Source organism: Lepus europaeus, chromosome 4, assembly GCF_033115175.1.
Source record: "Lepus europaeus isolate LE1 chromosome 4, mLepTim1.pri, whole genome shotgun sequence".
NCBI classification, from domain to species: domain Eukaryota; kingdom Metazoa; phylum Chordata; class Mammalia; order Lagomorpha; family Leporidae; genus Lepus; species Lepus europaeus.
Window position 1 is genome coordinate 22,359,705 of NC_084830.1, and position 26,178 is coordinate 22,385,882.

At 40.6% G+C, this 26,178-nt stretch overlaps 1 protein-coding gene across 4 annotated transcripts in view; it reads right to left on the bottom strand.

Annotated features, from left to right (window-relative positions):
• Positions 1 to 26,178, bottom strand: part of COL14A1 (collagen type XIV alpha 1 chain) — a 264,888-nt gene that overhangs the window by 17,971 nt on the left and 220,739 nt on the right. For all 4 annotated transcript variants that reach the window (XM_062188053.1, XM_062188054.1, XM_062188052.1 and 1 more), the window contains exons 41-45: positions 24,558 to 24,611; positions 24,019 to 24,090; positions 13,826 to 13,861; positions 12,788 to 12,854; positions 9,387 to 9,575 (exon numbers count right to left, since the gene is read on the bottom strand). In XM_062188053.1, the coding sequence (XP_062044037.1) occupies positions 9,387 to 9,575; positions 12,788 to 12,854; positions 13,826 to 13,861; positions 24,019 to 24,090; positions 24,558 to 24,611 (418 nt within the window). The remainder of the gene's footprint in view (positions 1 to 9,386; positions 9,576 to 12,787; positions 12,855 to 13,825; positions 13,862 to 24,018; positions 24,091 to 24,557; positions 24,612 to 26,178) is intronic.

The following is a 26,178-nucleotide window of genomic DNA, read 5'->3' on the forward strand; positions in this document are numbered from 1 at the left end:
CTACACGTGTTATTCATTTTTCTGTTGTTCAAAGCAATGGATCTTGATATTTTTTAGGGACAAATTATTTTAATATAAATGGAATTCCTGTGTATTATACTGGGGTGATTCTTTCTTTGCTGGTGTTTAGTCATGTGTAAAGATAGGTTATATTTATTAATTATGAATTTCAGTTTAGAACAGTAAAGGCATTATCACAAATTATGTTATAAAAAGGGAACAATGTACCTTCTAGGGTTGAGAATTAGGATTTTAAGCTCTTTCTCACTCCAGGTTCTTTGCACATGCCATTGCTTCCTCTGCCTAGAATGCTCTCCTTCAACTTGGTCAAATCCTTATGAAATTTTCAGGTATCAGCTGAAAAATTGCTGACATTGTAGACTGTTATTTTTTTCTGTGCTCATACACAATCTTGCACTTTTTTCAAAGTACTTATCACAACTGAAACTATTTATGTGGTATTTGTTTTATTAGCTATCATCCCACCAGATTGTAAGGTACCATGAAAGGCAGTAATACATGCCATTTACCGCTCTTGTCAATTCCTAGCACCCAGCCTGACATGTTGTAAATGCCGAATGAGTACTGGTTGATGGAATGAAAGATGATGCAGAGATTAGATTTTAGATATAAGTAGTCAAGATTGCATATTTAGTAAGTGGTAAAGTGAAGATGTCAACCCACATATGATTGAGGCCTCAGTCCATATTCTTTCAATCCCATCATGTTACTTCCAACTAAAATAGTATCACAAATTTGTAAGGCAAAAATGGTTTTGCTTCTATTGTATTAGAAGTAAAACAGGATTGAATTCTGTCAGTTCAGATTTCTCTCCTCTTTGTTCGCAGGGTAAGATACTGTAATGTAAGTATAATGTCTATGGTTGCACCCAAAGTGCCAGAATCATGAACAGTTTCTCTACACATAACCCCTGGACTTGGACTCTTTTTTATACAGTCTGCATATATGTTAAAATCACAGAAGAAAGGTCCAATTCAAAAATATATTACATGGAAAATATTTTTATCACATCCATATTTACCAATAGATCACCCAGATTTACTGGGTCATATACCAATTCCCAAGGCTATCCAGATACAGTAAGATGGAGTGCACAAGGAAACTGCAAACAGTATAGTTACAACACATCAGGACATTCTAGTCAATTCATTGCTTATTTTTTCCATATGTGACCTGAACAGTTATCAGTCCAGCTGAGCCATGGTTTCCACGTATACAAATGGGTCTAATCCTAATCTCATAAGATGTTTATAAGCATTCTATAATATACTTAGCAAATAATTCCTTAATAAACACCAGCACCATTTGTTATCAGACCACAACGGCATCTTTAAATTCAATTCTAAGATGGCTGAATAGGGAAAAGACATGCTGATTCTGAAAGCGGAAGATAGCAGAAGAAAAGTGGAGGAAGGGTCTTCCCAGGGGAAGGTTGGAGAAAAGTTTGCAATTGAAATTCTACAGAAAGAAAAGGAACACTGTGGAACAGCATGGAAAGTGCGAACATGCAGCAGTGAGCAAGGGACACCATCCACACTCCACAGCCAGAGGCTAGAGGAGATGCCAGGTTCTGAGAGAGAGGTGAGGACAGACTGCAGCAACCCATATCACTGGTGATATTGCATGAGAGGGAGCACTTTGTGGACAGCATTGACTTTGAGTCTGGCCTAGAGCTCTAAAGGTGGGCAGTGTACCCTCCTAGGCCAGCAAAGGAAAAGCACTTTCTTTCTCCTTAGTCCTGCACAGGGTGCCTGACAACCAGTGGGGAGAAGGTACCATCTTGATGCACGTAGAGACTGCAACAGTTCTCGCATTACCAGGGAAATGTACAGGAGGGAAAAACTTGCATTTCCCATTGACTTGTAGTCTGGGAGTGTGGACAGGGGGCTGAGCACTCACTTAGGACTGTGAGGTGCCCCCATCCTCTCAACCTATCACAGGCTCTGGGGCTCTAACTACCAAGGCAGAACACCCACGGGCAGTTGGTTCTTGAAATGATGCTAGTCTCTCTGTGGATGAGGCAGGCTTGCAGAGCAGGGAGGGGATCCTTTATACCCCACGACCATGGAAACCTTGCACACTGTGACTGTGGGAATCCTATGACTGCATAATAGTGCATGGGGTGTAGCTGAGTCTATGGGCAATCACTGTATCCGGCATCAGAGGCTCAGAGCACTTTGACTGCCTGGGGTTGGTCACTGCAGAGGGTTCCATGCTCACACTAAAGACTGCATAGATCCTTTGTGCAGTTCATGCATTAGTGTAGGTAAGGACTGTACCCACGTGGACTAACCTTGGGCACTGATCACCTTGGAAGAGAGGAGGTGAGGCTATGATTATGCTAAAAGGCATGATCATACCATCTCCATTGCTGGCAACAGAGATCTCCCATGCCCAACTTGGGTGTCACCCTGGATTTTCACCCCACCTTTGAGCACTGATCAGAGCTCCTGGGTCTTGCCCAGCACGTGCCTCTGGTTATTTGCTGAAGGAAGGACACTCCACTCAGCCACAGTTCAAAGATAAAATACATCAGTGGAGAGAATATGTCCATAGTACCTACCCAAAGCAATTTATATATTTAATGTGATCCCAATCGAAATACCAATGACATTCTACTCAGATATAGAAAAACTGATGCTAAAATTCATATAGAAACAAGAGAGACCCCAAATAGCTAAAGCAACATTAAACAACAAAAACAAACCTGGAGGCATCACAATACCAGCTTTCAAGACATACTACAGGGCAGTATAATAAAAAAAACACCTGGTATTGGCGCAAAAACAGCTATGGAGACCAATGGAACAGAATGAAAACCCCAGCAATCAATTCATGCATCTACAGCCAACTAATCTTTGACAAAGGAGCTAATGTCTATTCCTTGAGAAAGGATAGTTTCTTCAATAAATGGTGCTGAGGAAACTGGATATCCTAGTGCAGAGGCATGAAACAAGGCCCCTGTCTTACACTTGATACATTGAGTTGATTTTTTTTTGTATAAAATATCTAATTCTATGAGCTTATACCATCAAATTACTTGAGGAGAACATTGAAGAAACTCTGTAAGACATTAGTATTGGCAAAAACTTCTTGGAAAAGAAACCAGAGGCACAAGCAATCATAGCCAAAATAGACAAATGAGATTACATTATGCTAAGAAGCTTCTGTACTGCAAAGGAAACCCTTATCAAAGTGCAGAGGCTCCTGACAGAATGGGAAAAAATATTTGCAAACTATGCAACTAATAAAGGATTAATATCGAGAATCTATAAAGAGCTCAAGAAACTCAACAACAAAACACATGATCCAATTAGCCAATGGGCAAAAGACTTGAACAGGCATTTTTCAAAGGAGAAAATTCAAATGGCCAACAGACACTTGAAAAATTGCACAGGATCACTAGCCAGCAGGGAAATGCAAATCAAAACCACAATGAGGTTTCACCTCATCCCAATTAGAATAGCTCTCATACAGAAATCAAAAAAAACAATAAATGGTGGCAAAGATGTAAATATTATGATTCCCTAATCCACTGTTTGTGGGAAATGCAAAGTAGTATAGCCATTGTGGAAAACGGTATGGAGATTTCTCAGAAAGCTGAAAATAGATCTGTCATATGATTTAGCCTTCCCACTCCTGAGAATTTACCCAAAGGAATGGAATGAAATGTGCACAGAAAGCATTATCTGTACCCCCATGTTTGTTGCAGTTCAACTCACAATAGCTAAGATATGGAATCTACCCAGATGCCCATCAACTGATGAGTAGATATAGAAAATGTAGTACATGGGCCGGCGCTGCGGCCCAATAGGCTAATCCTCCGCCTAGCGGCGCCAACACACCAGGTTCTAGTCCCAGTTGAGGCGCCGGATTCTGTCCCAGTTGCCTCTCTTCCAGGCCAGCTCTCTGCTGTGGCCAGGGAGTGCAGTGGAGGATGGCCCAAGTCCTTGGGCCCTGCAACCATGGGAGACCAGGAGAAGCACCTGGCTCCTGTCTTCGGATCAGCGCGGTGCGCCGGCCGCAGCGCGCCAGCCGCGGCGGCCATTGGAGGGTGAACCAACGGCAAAAGGAAGACCTTTCTCTCTTCTCTGTCTCTCTCTCTCACTGTCCACTCTGCCTGTCAAAAAAAAAAAGTAGTACATATACAGTATGGAATTTTTTTTTTTTTTTTGACAGGCAGAGTGGATAGTGAGAGAGAGAGACAGAGAGGAAGGTCTTCCTTTTTGCCGTTGGTTCACCCTCCAATGGCCGCTGCGGCCGGCGCATCTCGCTGATCCGAAGCCAGGAGCCAGGTGCTTCTCCTGGTCTCCCATGGGGTGCAGGGCCCAAGCACTTGGGCCATCCTCCACTGCACTCCCTGGCCACAGCAGAGAGCTGGCCTGGAAGAGGGGCAACCGGGACAGAATCTGGCACCCCAACCGGGACTAGAACCCGCTGTGCCGGCGCCGCAAGGCGGAGGATTAGCTTGTTGAGCCACAGTGCCGGCCTACACTATGGAATATTATCCAGCCACAAAATGAATAAAATCCTGTCTTTCACAACAAAATGGATGCAACTGGAAAATATTATATTTACTGTAACAGGCCAGTTCCAAAAAAGAGAAAAACCATATATTTTTCTTGATCTGTGGTAACTAATAGAGTCCAAAAAAATAATGTATAAGTATTTGCATTGCAAACTGCATAAAAATATTCCTGTGCATAAATTCTTGAGGGGAAATGGCTTAAAATCTTGTAACCACAGAGGAAATATTTAGGTTTTACATTGTCCTTGGTGTTATTTCATTGAAAGTAATTATGAATGATTGACACAAAAAACATGCGTGAAATGGGGATTCATACATTCAATTATTTATAGGCATTGTCTATATTCCCAGTAAACTAGGGTCTTTTGGTTTTTATGTTTTTTAAAGTTCCTATTTAGTGAAGTATTAAGCCTTTTAATGCAATGTAAATTTAAAATAGGTTATCTCAAAAACAAAAAAAAAGGTAGAAGGAAGGGGAGGGTAAGAGGGTAGAGGAGAAAGGGAGAAAGGGAATATCATTATGTTCTTAGATTTGTATCTACAAGTAATATTGAATCTGTGAAAAAATAATGAAAATATGAAAAAAGTCTGATACTGTATATTTTGTACCTCTCTTAACATTTACCATCTCCCAAATCGTACATTCAATAAATTTTTAAATTCCTTCTTTATTCTAATCAAGTCTTTTATTTTACCCAAACAAAATAGTGTATGTATAGGACCAAGCACAATATTTGGAAGATGCAATTGATGCCTAATATGTGAAATCCAGAAACAATATCATTGTCTCACATACTGCCAAGCCAAAAAGTCTTATGAAAACTCAATATTTAACAGATATCTGCCTGTTAATTGTACAAAACCAACCAGATATGAATTCCATCTGTTATGAATATACAACATACAAATGAAAATTTTTCAGTTGGACAATGCCTCTGATCCAATAATTTTAGGGAAATCATCAAAACTCAAGAAGTTGCATGAGGAATGAAACCAGAATAATTTCTCATTCTTAACATGTAATTAAGGAAACTTAATTTTGTTCACTGTAGACCAATGTATTTATTAATGACTTCATTAATGTATGATTCACAATACTGGTATGAATTATGAACATTTAAATAATAGAGTAAGTAAGTAACAGGTAAGTCATCCAGCAATTATATGCAGGGATCAAAATTAGATGGTTTTGTTATCAAGGGAATCTAGCTGGAATTACCCAAAGCTGTGATTAAACGGTGAGTTAAACTCAGAAGATCCAGGACTTGGCTAACGCTTAAAGTAAATCCTGTCCTCTTCCTGAACTTTGAAATCACATGAAACTAGTTAATAAAGCACTATTTACCTGAAGATACTGTACAGTTTATTGGGGAGAACTGACCAAGTAGGAGTCTTTGGAGGAGGAGCACTTTTTTTCACAAACTAACAGTGATAAGAACAAGCAGATAAGAAATTGGACTGCATTGCACATGCATGATGTTATGCACATGAAACCTCTTAAATTTGGACAAAAATAAGTATCCGAATAAGTTGAAGTTCAAGATTTAGATAGAAACATGAACAGTATGAGCTACAGGACACCTCTAAATATGTAAATTCTAAGAGTTATCTATATAATCTTTGTAAGAAGATACCTAAAAGCCTGTCACCCACACAAACTTACGAAAAAGCACAGCATTGAAGTTAAAAAAGACAATGGGTTAATGAGAGAGGCAGACAGGTAATAAGGAAAGCCATGAAAAGCCACATATGTCATATTGCTAGTAGCACAGGTATGTAATTCTTCTGTGTAAACATAATAGCCAAGCAATATACATTTTTAGTGAAAGATATTATAACAGTGTTTTTCAAATGGAAGTAATTAAATTCAGTCTAACAAAATGAAAAAAGCCACAGTGTCTTGTTTTGCTTTATGTTTGCATGTATGCATTTACCTATGAATATATACACTCATGTATAGTGTATCACAATGTAAATTATTTTTACTGTGTATAATCTTTTTCAAGTTTAAAATTTTTCAATAGAGAAAACAGAGCACTTCTGTTAAAAAAAATTTGCCAAAATAAATGGCGTCATGAATTCTTTTAGGAAGAATCATATGAAGCCTCAGTAGAAAGTGAATTTCATCTATGTCATATGCCAGAGTATTCAACAGCTATGTTTGTAATAATCTTTCTTAGTTTATTATATTGTCTAGGAGTAATACTCAATTTTACTCATTACAAATAGGACCCTTTAAACATTATTATATGTTGCATAATGATAATTATACAGAAAATGAAAACATGGTCTCTGGTTTTAATATCCTATCTTGATATTAGCTGACCCTGAGCCTGTTTTTGATCTTGATATCTTTTAATGTACCCTTTTGTATAAAATGAACAGATCAAAAGAAGAGATTGTTCTAGACTCTTCAGGTTCTGAAGTCTAACATTGTGGGGGCTGGCATCATAGCACAGTGGGTTAAGCTGCCACCTGCAATGCCAGCACCCCATATGAGTGCTGGTTCAAAAGTCTTGGCTATTCTCCTTCTGATCCAATTTTCTGGTGATGCATCTGGGAAAGCAGCAAAAGGCCCCTCCCACCTATGTGGGAGACCTGGATGAAGTTCCAGGCTCCTAGCTTCAGCCTGGCCTTGTCCTGCCTGTTGTGGCCAATTGGGGAGTGAACCACCAGATAGAAGCTTGCTTTCTTTCTCTCTCTGATTTTAAATACATAATTTAAAAAAAAAAATTTAATGTTCTTGCTTAAAGGAAAGGCGCAGACATTTCCCCCTCTTAATCTGTCCTGGGGAATTTAGCCCATAAAGCTAAAAAAAAAAAAAAAAAATCCCCACCCACCTTAGGGCAAGGAATCCCAGCTGCAACTAAATACTTCCCTGGGAATGAAGAGCCCAATGGATGCTGGCCTATAAAACCCAGCCTAGGAGTCCCAACACCTCACCCCTCACTGATCACTGAAAGTACATTTCCTTGTGCTTACAGGACACTTGTTACTTTGACTTTCATCCTCTCTGCATGAAGGCTCTTCAGAAAGCTTGTGTAAAATGACTATTACCAAAAAAAAAAAAAAAAAAAAAAAACTATGCACACATTTCTAATTGGTTTTGTAGCAAACACTTTAATTCCATTTCCCCATGAGCTTTTTGAATTACCATATTTATGAAATATAGATGTTGATGTGTCTGTTGTACTGTCAAAGAACATCCATATCTTGAAAAGAAAATTACATCATGGAAATTCATGTTTCCATTGGTTGCCTGGGCCACCGTTTGAGAATTCCCGGGTGATTTCCTCTGGCCTAGTCATTCACATGGTCTCAGAACAGGAAAGACTTGGTCTGGCAAAAAGAGGGCTGAGACGTCCAAAGAGAACAGAGAACTTATGACTTGCTGGGAGTGACTCAGGTGCTGGCTCTGTGCTCCCTGAGTCACAATTTCTCCATCACTAGCATGATCACAGAGCACCCTGCTGACAGAGGCAGCCACCTTCCAGGCTGCCAGGTCTTGGTGTGTTATGGAAACATTATGTCTTTATGTCTACTGATTCTGTGCCCTAACATAGGAAAATCCTCAAAGGAAAATCGGAACTGGATCACAGTCAAAGCAACAATGAGTTAGTGAGTACCTATTAGACATCATACAAAGCAATCAGAGGTGATCTAGCTGCTCACTAACATCTGATGAACCCCGAAATGAGAAGAATGGCCAGCAAGTACTGTAGGTGTTCAGGGGTGGAGGTGTTTGTGGTCTAGGCTGACCAACAAAAGCTTCACGCATGAGGTAGGTGTTAGCTGAAGGTTGAGCTAAGAGTAATGTCTACAATAGACAAAGAAAGGGATATTTCCAAAGGGGAAAGAATATGTATAAAAGTACAGAGGTAGACATGTACAAGGCTGATCGACGTGGATCAAGAACAAATGTGAAATATTTTTGTAATGTACACTTTATATCCCACATTTATATGCTATTCATCTCACAAAAGTAACATGACTCACAGGTAAATAGGCAACAGTTAGCTATACCACACATTATTCTAGAAACTGTTTTTAGAAAGTAGTTTTATCAGTTGTCCCTTTTCCCATCACTGTCCTCAGGGTTATTGTGGAACCCCATTTCACATATCTGTTTTATCTGCTTCTGGATTGGGAGATGCTGATAGTTATAGAAACTCGACGAAATTCAACCAAGTGAGTCTTACCTTTGGATTACTTCTAAGACCTGTAGATAGTAGAAAATAAGGCAAAATAGGATCTTAATTTTAGTGAAAGTTTCATGGCAAAGACAAAACACTGGCCCATGAAACTCTTATGCTATCAACTCATAGTACAGAACAGTGAGCCACAAACAGTACTTGAAGTTTGGAGCTGACACCGTCTACGTAGGGATATGTGAACCTGTGTCCGCATAACTTGTAACTCTTCCCAGAAATGCCACGGAGTGTTGCCCAGTGTGGGCACTGCACAAAAGAAGCACTACATATGCATACTAAATGAAGTCTGCTGTCATGACTCCTGTGATATCATGTTTTCCCCAAGGGAGACATCATCTCCTAATTCTTCAACCTGGAAGAGGCAGCTTATCTGAATTGGTCTCTCTGGAGGGAATATCTTCCTTCTGTTAGCTCAAAAGCCTCTTAGAGTTGTGTTGGGGTTTTGAGCCTCTACTGTTCTATTAACAGATATGGCTCTGGATAAACATGTTGTACACTGTTCTTTTCTCCATCTTGGGAATAAGTAAGATATTGAATTGCAGGTGGAGAAGGGGAAGCGTCACTGTTGTGCCATGCTTCAATGTACCCATCTCAAGCAACTGTACCGGAGGAGTGATCCAGCTTACCTCGTTCTCCTGGGGTCCCTGGCACGCCTGCACTTCCTGGGAAGCCTGGTGAGCCCGGGGGTCCTTGTTCTCCAGGTGTTCCAGGTGAACCTGGTCTCCCGGGCTCCCCAGGAGGGCCTTGGATGGTCCGGATGGATGAGGAGTGGCTGGGAATCTGGTTGAGGATGGCTGTGTATCTGGCCATGTGACCTGAGGCAGGAAGCATAAAGCAAGCATTCAATGAACTGGCCCACAGAGGGGTCTGGGGGGACTTATTTGTTAAGGCTTTGAACAATTTCATTAGACATCCACCAAGAGAGAAAAAGCACACCTCTCTGAAATGTCGATTTCCAACTTAACATTTTTTTACGTTTTACTTTGGATGATAGTAGTGGCTGGATTGTACTCAAGGCACATCTCATATATTTGGAATTCTACAGTTCACGTCAGCATCTCAATAAACACCATTGAGCAGAAGTCATAAATTTTATTTTCACCCCCAACATTTATCTGACCCCTGAACCCTTACCCAGCTGCCTTTTTCTCTAGAAATTTCCCCCAAATTGTCTTTTTTCCAACCCATAAAGCCTGCTCCACCCTCTTGCTCACAAATCCCCAGACAAGCAGTGTCTCAACTCCTCTTTTTGCTGCCAAGATTTTCTTTCAGGAACACTTACTTGGGTCCCAGCTGCAGAAACGTCCATCAGTTTTTCTAAAAAACAAATCTGGCTCTCAACCCCATCGCCTCTTAACTCAATTATGCCTGGAAGAATATAGTTTTTAACAACTGGAAATACATATTTATAAAGTATTTGATACTATGGTTCCTCATTCTTCCAGCATCATCATCAGGAGATTTTTTTTTTCCCAAGTAAGTGAATTTCCTAGGTGCTTTATTTTTCATTTAAATATTTGCAAAGGGAGAAATAAAAACTTGGGAATTCAGCCTAGCGATTAAAATGCCAATCAAGATGTCTGCAATCCACATTATCAGTGTGCCTGGGTTTGATTCTTGGCTCTGGCTCCTGATTCCAGATTCCTGCTAATACAGATCCTCGGAGGTACCACTGATGGCTTAAGTGATTTTATTGCTGCCACTCACATGGGAGCCCAAGACTGAGTTCCCAGCTCCTCACTTTGGCGCTGGCTGAGTTGTCACAGTCAGTTGGGAAATGAACCAGCAAATGAGTTTCCCTACCTCCTTCCCTCCCTCCCTCTCTCTCTCTCTCTGCCTCTTAAATAAATTTAAATATTTTTAAAGACAAATAGCAGCCATCTTTTGAGGGATCATTTCTAATTCACTGCCTTCTTAAGCACAGGACTGTGATGTCACAAGGGTCTCCCTGATGTCTTGAGGGCCATCAGTAGCCATGTCTATTGCTTTCTGGGCAGCTAAGACATAGCTGCATCTGTGTCTTTCTCTTCTCCCTGGACAAGGGGGTAATCCTTTACCATTCTCGAGGCTGTCATCACTTTGGCCTTGCACAGTTTCCCATCTAACCCTTTTTCATGTAATCTTATCTACTGAGAACTGAAAACCAGATGACTGAGCTTGTAAAAAAAAATCATAGGCTAACCAGTTAATCAGGTTCTCAGTGAGAGCCCAAGGAATAAAATAAGGAGCACAGAGAAAATCAAAGCTGCATTTGGGAACAAGGTTGAGGTGCCAGAAATACCGCCTCTGAGTGGGCTGGATAGAATCTCTTCCATTTCCTTCCCTTAGATCTGAATTGACAGGCAGGGCCTTCCTATTCTAAAAACTTAATTGAACTTTCCTGGCCAACTTCCGGACCCCACCTTCTAGAAGTCATTTACAAGAATCTGAGAATTCCTAAGGGGCAAAATACAATTTTGAGCCCTCAATTTTTAGGGCAGGTTTTAAATAATCATATATTCACACAAATTTTTATTCTATAGTAGAATAAGAAAATATCATGATGCTTTCTTCTCATTGTGGTCTATGAATCATAAAATGTATCCCTCATTTTTCCTACAATAACAGTCCATTTATTTACACAGTACGCTTGAAATGAGAAACCTGCCAAATAATCCAATATGGGCCAAATTTGGATGCATTATACTACAAAAATGACTAATGTTCTATTTCCCTTTTATAAATCATATTTTTAAAGATCTCATTTTAGTATTAAATGAGTTATTTTAATTTAACGACAAATTCTCTCTCTCAAACACTTACAGCCAGTTTGGACAACATGTATAACATAAAGTTAAACTAAAGGGAGCATTACTACAGTTGTGAGAAGACAGTAGGTTTGTATTTGGTTTTCCCTGATGTTCTTACCTTAATGAAAATTCTGTGAAGTCCCTGCATTTCCTCACTTCATGGCTTCCCCAGGGTGACATCTGGATTTACTGCAGAACTCTGGATGGTAATCTAGACCCAGCCCTACAGGGCTCCCCTGACCTAACACTCAACTTTTCTTGTGTTAAAATAAATATAATCCTAAAGTAAACAAGGTAGCTACTCAGGTAATGTCAGCCCTGATCTCCTGGGAGGTTGCGGGCAGGAATCAGGCTAGAGTTGGGTGGGTTTGAGAAGAATAGTTCATCTCTATTTGGCTGCAGATCTTCCTCATACTGAATAAATTATTTAAAAGAGAAGAATACACACAAGGGAATTTCTGACTAGATTGAGACAAAATATATATTCAGTGAATAGGAAGAAAATATGCAAAATGGGAGGGTTAGTAAATGGATGAGCAGGAATCTGTCATTGAAACACAATGCTGTTGAAAAGTTCAAGTTTAATATGAAGAAAAGGGACAGTTATCAGGTGTGTTTCAATGTAATTTTTGGCATGAAGCCCAGTGTCATAAGTCTAATCAGATGTCGCAACAAATCTGTCTCAGCGTGTGTGAAAATGTGTGTATTTTGGCATAAAATCTAAAAAATAAAGGGAAGGACCTTAGGCTAAACAGAAGATGACAGATGTAAAATGGATTTTAATAATAAGGAAATATTGACTTAAATACTATGAGTCTGTGTAGCCATTTGGCCTAGCTGTTAAGCCACTGGTTGGGATGCTTGAATCTCATATATGCGGACCTGGCTTTATGTCCTAGCTCTGGCTCTTCATTTCAGCTTTCTACCAATGCTGGGGGCAGCAGCAATGGCTTGGATGATTAGATTCTACCACCCACATGGAAGACCTGCACTGGGTTTCCAGCTCCTGGCTTCTGGCCCCCAAGCCATTTTAGCCATTTGCAGCTGAGTTAGTAGACAAGAATTCTGTCTGCATCTCCAATTCTCTTAAATAATTTTTTAAAACACAACTGTATGTCTTCTTACATGTCTGCACCAAGACAAAGCTTCAGAGATATTCCCCTAAGTCTTTATGCTCATGGGAAAGGCCCACTGGGACAAGTAAGGTGAACCAACCTGCACAACCGCAGTGTACTTACTCTGGATGAGCTGTTCACATACTTGACGTGCCACTGCTCTCACCATGGCTTGGGACTGCAGGTCACCCTGGATGAGAAAAAAGCACAGTCCTGACTCGCAGGCACAGGCCTTGCCACACACCAGGACTTCCAGGATGTGGCTCTGACTTGGACCCACTGATGCCATCAGGGCTCTTCGGCTCCTAACAGAACATAGGAAGCTGCACGTAGAGGAGAGGGCAATTTGACATTCATGGCTCAAGATTCTCAAGAGTCTTATTCAAACGAAAAGGTGCAAGTATTTCTATCCCAGATTCCAAAGATTTAATAGTTTTGAAACAAACCATATATATTTAATGCCTCATTTACAGCTCTTTAGAGCTTATAAAATATAGCACTTTCTCAAGCAGTGATTCATTTAATACTAATAATAACTCAGAGGAAAGATGTTAAACCCATTTTATAGCAGAATAGTGTTAAGTACATTGCCCAAGATTTCACAGAGGTAAGTGGATGAGCCTAGAGCCACTGCTTTTCTATTATAGCCAATAGCCCAATTGTATTAGCAGCTGCATCACTTCTTAAAGGAGAGAGAAACTGACTTAAATTTGGAGGTCAGTTCTTTAATTCTATTCCTGTCATTGTCTGCTTGGGTTCCAATACTGGGCTATCAGGAAAAGCAGGACTCCCATGCTATTACTTAGCATTTGTAGAGAGCTTTAAGTTTTCTATAGCCCTTTTGCTTCCATACAATTTCCTTTGAAATTCACTTTGTGAGTTAAATGAGTTTGATTCTCCTCATTTTGTGCTTAGGAAGCATGCCCAGGTTATCAAGGTAGATGGTAGCAGTAAAGTAATATAAACTAGCTCTTCTGACTTCATCTTAGGGCTTTTTCCACTGAAAAATGTGTTCCCAGTCGAATAAGGTAGAGGGAAGACAAGGAAATGGCGTCACAGCAATGAATAACCACTGTAGGAAATAGTCATCCTTTAACAGGCTCATGCACTGGATGGTGTACAGCCAGCTGCAGCCTTTGAGCAGAGCCACAGAACACTTACGCGCTCTCCTCGCTCTCCCTTTGGACCGGGGACACCCTGGAAGTGAGAAAATTGTCGAGTTACCTAGGATACCACACATCGCTCAAACCAGCCAGCATGCATCTTTTCTTATTTTGTTAAGACCTTTTTCTTTTTTTTAAACTTTTATTTAATAAATATAAATTTCGAAAGTACAACTTTTGGATTATAGCGGCTTTTCCCCCCATAACATCCCTCCCATCTGCAACCATCTCATCTCCCACTCCCTCTCCCATCCCATTCTTTATCAAGATTAATTTTCAATTATCTTCATATACAGAAGATCAACTTAATATACACTAAGTAAAGATTTCCAGTTTGCACCTATACAGACACACAAAGTATAAAGTACTGTTTGAGTACTAGTTTTACCATTAATTCACATAGTACAACACATTAAGGACAGAGATCCTACATGAGGAGTAAGTACACAGTGACTCCCGTTGTTGATTTACAATTGACATTCTTATTTATGACGTCAGTGATCACCCAAGGCTTTTGTCATGAGCTGCCAAAGGCTATGGAATCCTCTTGAGTTCACAAACTCTGACCTTATTTGGACAAGGCCATAATCAAAGTGGAAGTTCTCTCCTCCCTTCAGAGAAAGTTACCTCCTTTGATGGCCCCTTCTTTCCACTGGGATCTCACTCACAAAGATCTTTCATTTAGACCATTTTTTGCCACAGTGTCTTGGCTTTCCATGCCTAAAATACTCTCATGGGCTTTTAAGCAGATCCGAATGCCGTAAGGGCTGATTCTGAGGCCAGAGTGCTGTTTAGGGCATCTGCCAATCTGAGTCTGCTGTGTATCCTGCTTCCCATGTTGAATCGTTCTTAATTCTATCGTTTTTGATTCTATCAGTTATTATTGGCAGACACTGAAGACCTTTTTCTTAGCACTAGAAATTCCACAACAAAAACAGTTATACAAGAACAGGAGTAAGACAGACAACAACCTGTAATCCCACCAGGCATAAATAGCTTTTCTCAACATTTTTATCCTCCAGCCTTTTTATGTAAATTGGAATGCAACACTATTTCTTTGTAACCTACATCTTTACTGAATGGGTCTTTCACCTTTTGCCACACTCTACTGTATTCTGCTGCTGCTTTGTAACTTATTTCACACATTTCTACTGAATAAATTATTGCAGTATTAAAGGAATATATCTGAAGCAAAGAACAGATCTCTCAACCTAGAAATTCAAATATGAGATGGGATGCTATACAATTCTCCCTATTTATCCTCAGTAAAAGAACACAATTATATTAATTCTCAGCTGAATTATTGTTTTTCAATGTGGCTTTGCTAGTATTCAATCCAAGGAAGATGTCACAATTATTTTAAAAAATTTCCTGAATAAGAGACATTTGCAGTACCACAGCAATAAAAAGTATACTCATGACATAAAACACGTCTTCAGAAGGATTTCATATTTTTGTTTCCACTCTTAGGCAAGGTTCATTGAACAAAATTTTACACTCACTTCTCCAAGGAGAGTAAATGGAATTTGTACATCAAATGTGCGACATTGTCAGGTTGTGCTCAGTCATTACTTCAACCTCAACAGGCCCCAAGAAATTCAGTGTGCTCTCCAAAATTTCTATTCAGTTAACAGTTACTCAAACTCAAAATTCTGGATTTACCCCATGATGTCATAAGTAGACTGGCTTTCCAGGAAAAGAGGAGTTGGGAAGAAGAGAAGCTCACAGTTGAGTCTCCTGAGCAAGTAAAGATTGTCCCTAATATGTTTTCCTTCCTATTCCTCTATGTCTACAAGTATTCAATACATACTCTATTTTTTAACTGCATTGTATTGCCTTTCACATTCATCTCTTCTGTCCCACCAATTCAGATGCTACCCTTGCCATCTCACACCAAGGCATTTGTAGCCTTTTTTTTTTTTGACAGAGTGGACAGTGAGAGAGAGACAGACAGAAAGGTCTTCCTTTGCTGTTGGTTCACCCTCCAATGGCCACCGCGGCCAGTGCACCGCGCTGATCCCAAGGCAGGAGCCAGGTGCTTCTCCTGGTCTCCCATGGGGTGCAGGGCCCAAGCACTTGGGCCATCCTCCACTGCACTCCCTGGCCACAGCAGAGAGCTGGCCTGGAAGAGGGGCAACTGGGACAGAAACCGGCACCCCAACTGGGACTAGAACCCGCTGTGCTGGCGCCGCAAGGCGGAGGATTAGCTTGTTGAGCCATGGCGCCGGCCTGTAGCCATCTTCTAATTGACATCCCTAATTAATGACCTTACTGCCAGTCCATCTATTTCCACCGACTAATCTCAACTCCCTATAATACCTTAGAAAGCTCAGTGACTACTAATTGATGGCAGCCTTTCTTCTACTCAAGATCACTCAGTGGTTCTCAGACATTCATGGGAAAAAACCCGAGTCCAGGAATCCAAAGTCTTTTGAAACTCAGACTCAACCTCCCTACCACTTACTCTTCAAATTAGAACTTCTTATTTTCAAGGGCCTGGTCAACTCAGCATATAAGAAATTTGAAATGTGAGAAGAATATTAAGCATAAATATTACCAATTAAATATTAACAATAGGAATAGTCTAATGAAGTATGTACCTTGACATAAAATTTGACACTAAATTTTTGTTGTATATATTTAATTTCAAATTAACGGGTGGGTTTTCCTTCTCTGGTAGGTGATAAGATCCCAAAAACAGAGAATCATACTTATTTTATATTCCCCAAACCACCTAGTCAATATCTTCCTTAAAAGAGTCACTCAAATATCCTGATTAAGTCCAATATGAAACTGAAATATTTATTATAAATCTAAGACTGCTGTTTACTTCCTTTGGCCTTGGGTTTCCTTTTGCTTTGTTAACAAAATGGAAAGAGTGGCTGGCTCTGTGGCCTAACTGATAAAGCTGCTGTCTGCAGCACACGCATCTCACATGGGTGCTTATTTGAGCCCCTGCTGTTTCACTTCCAATCCAACTCCCTGCTAATGGCCTGGGGAAGCAACTGAAAATCGTTCAAGTGTTCTGCACTCACATGGGATAGCAGGAAGAAGCTCCTGGCTCCTACCTTCAGATCAGCCCAGCTCTGGCTATTGTAGCCATTTGGGGAGTGAACCAGCAGATGGAAGATTCTCTCTCTCTCTTTCAAATAATTAAATCTTTAAAAGTAAAATAAAATGAAAAGAATATTAACTGATTTCAACTAGAAGTATGTGTGTACTTCAAAAAGTATGTAACACATAATTAAAAGATTATTTTGGTGCAAAATTTTGAGATCCATACATAGATTTTTCATGATGCACATTTTCCATGAACTTTATAAAGACTTCTATAAATTTACACTGTAGTGTGCCATAAGGTAATTTTTCAAGATCACAAATTCAATCAATGATTTAATCAATGAAAAGCCATTTAAACGCCTTGAAATTCTTTTTAAGATGGGGCCAAAGTATATTAAGTAGCCTCAGGGGTCCCTTACAAGGCTAACACATTATCATTCCATGATATGGTCACTATTTGGAGCAGGGAGCACATGAATAAGAAAGTAATGAAAAAGATAAGGAAGGATTCCAACTTCCCTAGAGAAGGCAGATCCTCTCTTGAACTGTGACTTCTACAAGGATGAGGCTAAGTCAAGTTTATAGGCTTTTGTATCCCAACTCCTAGGACTATGCCTGGGACATGCCAGGTGCTCAAAAAAATGTGTTGATTGAATGAATGGATGGTTGAGTTTCACTTCAAGTCTGGAGGACAAGCCAATCTGTGCTTCATTTTAACTACATTGATTGAAAAAAAATATTTAACACATACTCAAGTAGTGGACCTCTAGAGCATTAGAAAAAGTGTTGATTCTGTTTAAAAAAACTTAAATTGCAAAAATTTTCTGCAAAAATAAGATTTACATAGCACTCTTCCTCTGCCAGCTCAAATTCTCTTTGGAACTAAATGTACTGGCCGCGCCCTCTTCCCTCATTCCTTAGGCTCCACAAATGGACAAGTACCAAAAGAGATTCAGTCACGTCCACTGCTAGGTCCAAACAGAGATAAGTACTACTCTTCACACCACTAAATAAATCGTTAATGGGAACTACTTTTCAAGCATTGAGCACAAAACAAAACCAAAAATCAGCCACGAAAAATTAGTAAACACTCCACATTTTTAATGTAGTAAGAAACCAAAAATGCTAGGGGTTAATATTTAAACTGCTTTTCCCATGTACCAAGCACTATTTGTGGTGTTTTTACCTTGCAAAGCCAGTGAATCCCTTTTCTCAAAAATTTTTAAAATTTTCACTTTTATTTGAAAAGCAGAAAGAGAGGGAGAGATCTTGCATCTGCTGGGTCACTCCCTAAATTTCCACAATAGCCATGGCTGGGCCAGCTGAAGACCAGGAACCTGAAACTAATCTGGGTCTTAGGCATTGCTGGCAGGGACTGAAGGACTTAAGCCATCACCTGCTGTCTCACTGGATGTGCGTTAGCAGGAAGCTAAACTGGAAGCAGAGTACTCACAACTTGAACCAGGCACTCTAACATGAGACACAGGCTTTCCAAATGCCACACTGTAGTCAACCTTTGTAATAGTCTTCTAAAATAATGAATTTAATCCTTATAATACTCCTATAAGATTGGCTCATATATTCTTTGCAACAATCCTATGAGATAATATTTATATTTTACAGATTAAGGAAATGATGTAGGGATGTTAAACCACTTGTCCAAAGTCACACAATAACACAGTGGAACCTGAACCCAAATTGTGAGCTCCAGAACCCATGTACCCTGGAGTGCACTCTCTCTGCTGGAAGAGGACACTGTTCAATGAATGTGGCAGCCAGTGCCTTCCATTCTAGTGCAGATCATCTTTTCCTAATTACAACAGAACAAATACAAGCAAACGTAACATCCCTTAAACCTAAGTTTAGTAAATCAGAATTAGGTTTTAACTTGATTCCTGTTTCAAAACCCAGTTTTGTCTAAAATGTTTTTTCTTTCTGCACCAATACACTTTTTGACATTTCCATTGCTATCACTTATTATATTGTCCTGTTTGAAAATGTTTGAAATTTACAGAAAGAAAGTACCATGCAAAGCTGATTGATAAAGTAAATGGAAAGCAGCAGCCATTGCACCTTCTGGAACAGAGACGAATGTGTCTATTTGGGCCCGAAATCCCTCACACTCAGTCTCATGGTGCTTTTTATTATGCATCTAAAGGATCCAGCTAGGAGGCTGTAAGTGAAAGATCGTTCTAGTGAAATATCTCTATGGTAAGAAATTATTTTTATTCCAACTTTTCTGACTTCTCTCCCTTGATTTCTGCAAAGTAAAATAAAAACAAAATAAAAATTCCTGAGCAAATGAAGGCCCATAACTCCACCAAAATATGCTTTAGGGAAAACACATATTCCCTGTAGATGGAGGCCAGGAAAAAGTAGCACTGTTTCCTTTAATTTCAGGAACACTTGAAATGTAAAGAAAAGAAAATACAGTACCTACATTCACAGATTCACAGAATTTTAGTATTGAAGGGAAGAGGAATGATCTTGTGGTTGAAGTTCCATGTGTTAAAGATGCCTGTTATGCAAAATCAAACATTCCAGGCTGGTTCTGAAGGTCTTCCATGACCTAAATCCTGATCTACAATCATAGTTTTATTTCTCCCTTGAACACCAGCCTAACTAGAACCCATGTTTTCCTTCTTTCTCTTCCTCTGTTACTTATTTTCTTCCTCCCTCCTCCTGCCCCCTCCTCAACAGATACATATTAAGTACTCTGATTGTATCCGATCTCATTTCAGTCCTCAGAGAATTGCCACTTAGTAGGGGAACCCAACAGCTGAAGGAGATATCTAGCAGCCTAAGGAGATAAAGGTGGTTTTACAAGGAGTCTTACAGTCTTTGAAAAGGAACAGCCCAGACCTCAATGGGACCTGAAAGGAAGAGGAAGAAGCCCAGACTGACAGAAGAGCATCTCAAGGGGCAAGCAAAGCGTGAAACTGTGAGGCAGATCCTTGAGAGCTTAAAATAATTACATGTGACTCAATGCCAAGTAAAGGGATAATGGTAGACCCAGATAGAGGGGAAAGTGAAGTGCCAGGGCCATGTACACCACACTGAACACACAGGGCCCAGCCTTTGTTGATAGGGATCCAGCAAGGAGACTCAAGCCAGGGGATGACCCATAACAACGTCCTAAAGGATGTCCCAGCAAGCCAAGGAGTGGACCAGACCAAGGATATCACTGAGGCCATGGGCTAATAAGAGCTTCTCGTGACAATGTTTGTGAGAACCAAGGAGGGCCTAACACAAAACTATGGTAGTTATGATAGAGCTAAAGAAAGAGCAGAAAAATGCTTTAAAATGAACAAAAGACAGGAGGTACCTTGTCCTGTGTTTTACTAAAGGCACCACTTAAACACTATTATCTTCCTGTTTTTGAGGGTGGGAATCATTCCCACATTCATATTTCAAGATCCCAGTGACATGCTGCCTCTAGGAACTATAACTCCACCCCTGCAATGTAGGGATCTCCCCCTGCCCTGCCCAACCTTTCATAGCAAATTTCTTATCTTTCCTTTAAGGCGTTTCAACTTTCTGCCTTTTATTATAGAACTATCATTCTAACTAGATTTCCCATAAATGTGGAAGAAGGTCTAGATTATTTTACCTCTCACAACCCTTGCCATCTTGTAGGCTCATACATACTGTGCCTACTTGGTAAATATCTGCAATGACTGAACTAGCAAACTGATGTTCTGCAAGACTAGAGGATGTGTGTAAGTAATATGGCTCACACAGCTAGTGAGGGTCATGTCAGGGCCACAGGTAGAACCCAGGTATCCTGATTTGCAACATAATGCTCTTTGAGTGACATCACATCATACCTATATACTCATGGGGAAGTCAAACTAAGCATACAGTGCCAGCCAGAAGCAGCCTGTTCTTGCAAAGCCTTCATCATGCATAAACCCAACACCAGGAGGAGCACTACATTCAACCCTGTGCTTAAAATCCGGCAGGAATCGGGACCTTGGCAGCAGCGAGGGAGATTCTGCTCTAGGAGTCAGCAGTGAAGGCAGAGTGCATGGAAGCAGACATTTCTGGCACCAACTGTAGGAAACACATTGCTATTTTCAGCGGTGCAGTCTGTCTCTCTTGGTCTCTTTTCCTCCTGCCTTCCTAGACAGACATCCATGGGAAATCAATCAAGGCCTGAGCACCATGACACCGAGCCTGCTTTAATAGTTACACTGGTCTGGCAACCAGCAGGCATCTGAGAGCTGTCGGCCAAAATACAGGGACAAGTCTGGGCTGCACAGGGCAGAGAATGAGCTCCTTTTGAGAGGAAATCCCCAAGTCCACCACGGTACACCCACTCAGTGCCAAAGACCTAATTGTTCCTGCCTCTGATAAGACTATTAACAGCACAGGGCACATTCAAGGTCAAAGCAGGTGTTTTATTTGTGAGAAAATGTATTAGTATTTCTGTATGTGCTGTTTTTAGAATATAATCCAGAGCTACAAAAGGCCAGGTGGGTGAGCAGGTGCTATCATACTCACTTAAGGTCTTCCCGATCTCACTCTTTCCCTCCATGCTCCATTTTATCTCTCCCCAGGCCCCCAGAGCCTGCTTTTCCTTCCTTAGCCCTTCCCATTTGATCCGTCTTTGATCAGGATCAATCCATGACTTGTTCTTTCCTCACTTGAAGAGAAACTGTTGTAGTTGACACCAGTAAGAATGCAAAACAACAATCACAACAGCAACAACAAATGTGTTTATTGTCTAACGAACTTAGACTACGTTTTTCTGTATTTTCCTGTTTTATTTTCTGATGTGTCAAAGACATTAGCGCATTAAAATCTCCTGTAACTTTCTTAGAAAGAGTTAGCCTCACAGCCCCTGGCACTTCTTTGAACAAAATCTCTTGCACTCTTAAGCCCTATGGGCCTTTTCTACGCTCTGTCTCCCAAGAGTACATTTTGTGAAGCAGAGAGTATGTTTTTACGTCTCCTTTCTCATGTGCAATAGCCTGGAACCAAATGATAAAACACCAAATTATCTCCTGTGACCCACTACTAAATTGATTTGAAAAGAGAAAATTCAAAGGTATTTAGCAATGGCAATGTAGTTGGAATGAGTATGCAGTTTGTAAAGTGACTACTAGTATTATATAGCATTGCAATATTACACAGTATTACATAGTAATATTATACAGTATTATTTATAGTATAGCATTTGAATGCACAAGTTAGGCTGCACTTGCTAAAATCTAGATGCATTTTTATGCACATTCCTTATGTGATGTGTATATATGTACCATGTGAATCATAGCCTAGAGAAGGATCCAGGGATGGAAGAATTTTATTGAGGAAGAGCCTCTTTCAGTAGATAAAGAGAGGCATCTTTCTGAATAAGAACCAGTGGTTCTGGGCTGGGATTGTGAAGTAGCGGTTAAAGCTGCCACCTGCAAAGCTGGCATCCCATAAGGGTGCCGATTCATGTCCCAGCTGCTCCACTTCTGATCCAGCTCCCTGCTAATGGCCTGGGAGAAGCAGTGGAAGATGGCCCACGTGCTCGGGCTGCTGCACCCATGTGGGAGACCTGGAAGAAGTTCCTGGCTCCCAGCTTCGGCATGGCTCAGCCTTGGCCATTGCAGCCATTTGGGGAGTAAACCAGCAGATGGGAGATTGCTGTTTCTCCCCCTCTCTCTCTGTAACTCTCATTTTCAAATAAATAGAGACATCTATTTTTTAATAAAGGAAGCAGGGGCCAGTGCTGTGGCACAGCGGGTTAAAGCCACAGCCTGCAATGCCAGCACCCCATATGGGTGCTGATTCACATCCCAGCTGCTCCACTTCTGATCCAGCTCCCTGCTAATGTGCCTAGGAAAGCAGCAGAGGATGGCCCAAGTTCTTTGATCCCCGCAGCCATGTGGGAGACCTGGAAGAAGCTCCTGGTTCCTGGCTTTGGATTGGCACAGCTCCGGCAGTTGTGGCCATTTGGGTAGTGAACCAGCAGATGGAAGACCTCACTCTCTCTCTAACTTTGGCTTTCACATAAATAAAATAAATCTTAAAAAAACAGAAGCAGCATTGTTTGTTGTGTCTTATTTACTCTAATAGGCAGGAAAATGGTCCTTTCCATTCCAAATATTAATGCACTAATCCCAGAACCTGTGGATATGTTACTTTTTGCAGCAAAATGGGTTTTGCAAATGTGAAAGATTCAGGGAGCTTATCAATTGTGTGGGTGGCCTGAGATAACTACATAGGTCCTTAAAGGCCAGGCCTATTCCTGGCTATGGTGAGAGACAGGTGTGAGTGGAAGAATGGGTGGAGCCACATCACTGACTTTGCAGATGCATGTGGCCCCTGAGTGCAGGACAGTGAGCTGCCTTTAGAAGCTAGTACAGGTGAGGAACTAGATCCTCCTCGCTAGCCTCTGGAAAGGAAGCACCACACCCTGCTTCGTACTCAGTGAGACCAAGCAGCAATAGAAGGCTCATTAATTTCCTTCTTCCAACGTTCATCCATCAGATTTCATTCTTCCACAGCTACAAACAGCTTCTCAGCATGTTTGTAGCAATACATACCTTTACATATTTCAATTCTTTTAAGCCATGTATGTGGATTTAGGTCATCACCCATACTATCAGAATGCTAACTAACATCCACATATAGAAAAAACAACTTGCAAGTCACACATGCTGCTGCTATTTCTTCAAAATACACATATCTCATTTTACAGATGCAGATACAGGCCTAAAAGTGTTCATTTGCTTTTCTTTCATCTTATCCCTTGTGGGCAGAATTTAAAAAATTATTCCACTCACATTAATTTCTCATATCCGATATGTGCCCCCCTTGGGAGCCAGGCTTGACTGACTCTTAGCTCTTATACCCAATTCTTATAAAGATGATACTAAATTTGGCTAACACAGAGCCAAACACAAGCAACAAAACCTGTATAAGGAAAAGCATGATTGATTATGCTGTTAGGACCATGGTATATGTACAACCTTATACTAATCTACGTCCAAAGAGCTTCTCTGCTTTCCTTTATGGATTCCCATAGTGTTCAATATTGAATAAACACTGCTGACAAATAGAGATGCTGGTGAACCTAAACACGTAAGTAGAAGTGGTGAGTTGCCATGCATTCTGACCAGCTACTGCTGCAATACTCACAGGTGGCCCAAGTGCGCCTTGTGGTCCTGTGCTTCCAGTGATCCCTGGGATTCCAGGAGCTCCAGGAATGCCCTAAGGAAAAGGCAGGGATATGGAAGAAAGGTAAGAAGTCACACATTCTCCTTCTCATTACTGGTGATCGGGTTTCAGAGAACAAACATACACCATGATAACATCCTTCTCTCTCATCACCAAGACTTCAGGATTGATGGCTCTTTCCTATTCCCAACTACCAAAAACATAACGCAGGTATTTTTTAAGTCTGCACACTACTAGTCAGGCATACTTCTTTCAAATTCAAGCCTTTCTTGTGTCTGATGAATCCAGATCCATGCAGGTTCTCTTATGGCAAGAATGGCTCAGAGACAGAATTAAGCCACATGTTATATTTTCTAGGATGTTTCAGGGAAGACTCTGTGTGGTCCCACAGCAAAGATGGCTGCTGAGGAAAAGGTCCGGTAATAGGAAACCCTCTCTAAAGAAATGGAACAAAATGATTTAAAGCACAATACATCCTAGCAGTTTCTGGAAATACTTACAATTGGCCCTGGTGGTCCTGGAGGGCCAGAGGAACCATCCTTTCCAGGAAAGCCCTGGGAAAAAGAAGCACAGTGTGTCAACCAAGCAGTGGCTTTCCCTGGCTTTAAAAACAGGCTCACCTAATTCCTGTTGGTATTTGAGCAAGTCTTGCTGTCTGCACTGGATGATCAAGGATTCACTGCTTTTAAACTCTTCATGAGCATTGTTCTTGGCAAGATTTTTGTGTCTGTTGGCTCCAGAAAATTGTCCAGTCTAAGAATTTTAGGTGTAAGAAATGCCACTCACAAACTGAAACAGGAACTTGTTTCCAGAAGGTGTTTTTATTAAACTAAGCATAACAAATGAGAAGGGGATTGATTCTTGGTCATTCATGATTGGACAGAAAGATGAACTAGTAGTATCTTGGGCAAGGAATCCTTGTCATCGAAATCTATGCTGCATTGTGAGTACAACACTATCTGAAACCATGAGACTCTTCAGGAACAGGCTGGGAAGAATATAGGGTGCTTCCCGTTGCATGATATAGTTTTGATTTTGGACAAGTTTGTCAAATGGCTGTCTTCCTTGGATTACAAATAGCTAAATAATCATTTCCCATTCCAGGCTGGAAGAGTTTAAGACAGAAAGCAAATGTTCTCCTTTTAAAAACATCTTCCTAAATTACAGGATATGTGTGTTTTATTTTTAAATGAGCATTAAAAATATAAAACAGCTGGAATGATTCATTTTTAAATGGTTATAGTTCTTAATTGCTATTAACTAGCCTTTCCAAAGCAGTTAACATATAGGAGGGTTTTCAATCTAAATTTTATAACAGCTTCATAAAATTTTTGTTCAAATGATCACCTTCTGCTATAGGAAGAAACAGAATTTTCACCATGGGATTCATCTCCTATTGGAACAATCATTTCCTAACTCAAACCAACTAGAGCCAACCTCTTCTAGCTATGTTTCAGTAAGCTATGTTTCCCACCTATCTTACTCATGAAGAGTCCTCTTAGGGTTCCTCTCCTCAAAGACAGGAAGTAGTTGAGGCTGAGTGAAAAGAAATGTTGCATGATTGGCAAGAAACAGTGTGAGGTGGTGCAAGACAGAGATGGGATGAGTGTGTAGGAAAAGCATTGGTCAGCAAGGCCCTCAGGTCAACTGCTCAACCTCAGAATGCCAAGGAGTCATAAAACCAGATAAAGCCAAGGGTCCTGGAGCTCACTGATGTGCATAGCTTTCCTTTTCTGCCTGGACACAGTGCTTGGCTATGTTTGGCCACTGCATCATAGTTCTGTTGGAGTGATTGAATTCTGGTCATTGGAAAAGTGGTCAGTTCTAGTTCTGGTTCACAAAATTTATTGTGAGTCTCCACTTTCTTTCCCCCTACTGTAGCAATTTGAGAGACTGGGTATTAAAGATGAAAGTATTGAATTTTTTTTTTTGACAGGCAGAATTAGACAGTGAGAGAGAGAGAGACAGAGAGAAAGGTCTTCCTTTTTCCATTGGTTCACCCCCTAAATGGCCGCTATGGCTGGCATGCTGAGCCAATCCAAAGCCAGGAGCCAGGTGCTTGCTCCTGGTCTCCTATGTGGGTACAGGGCCCAAGCACTTGGGCCATCCTCCACTGCCTTC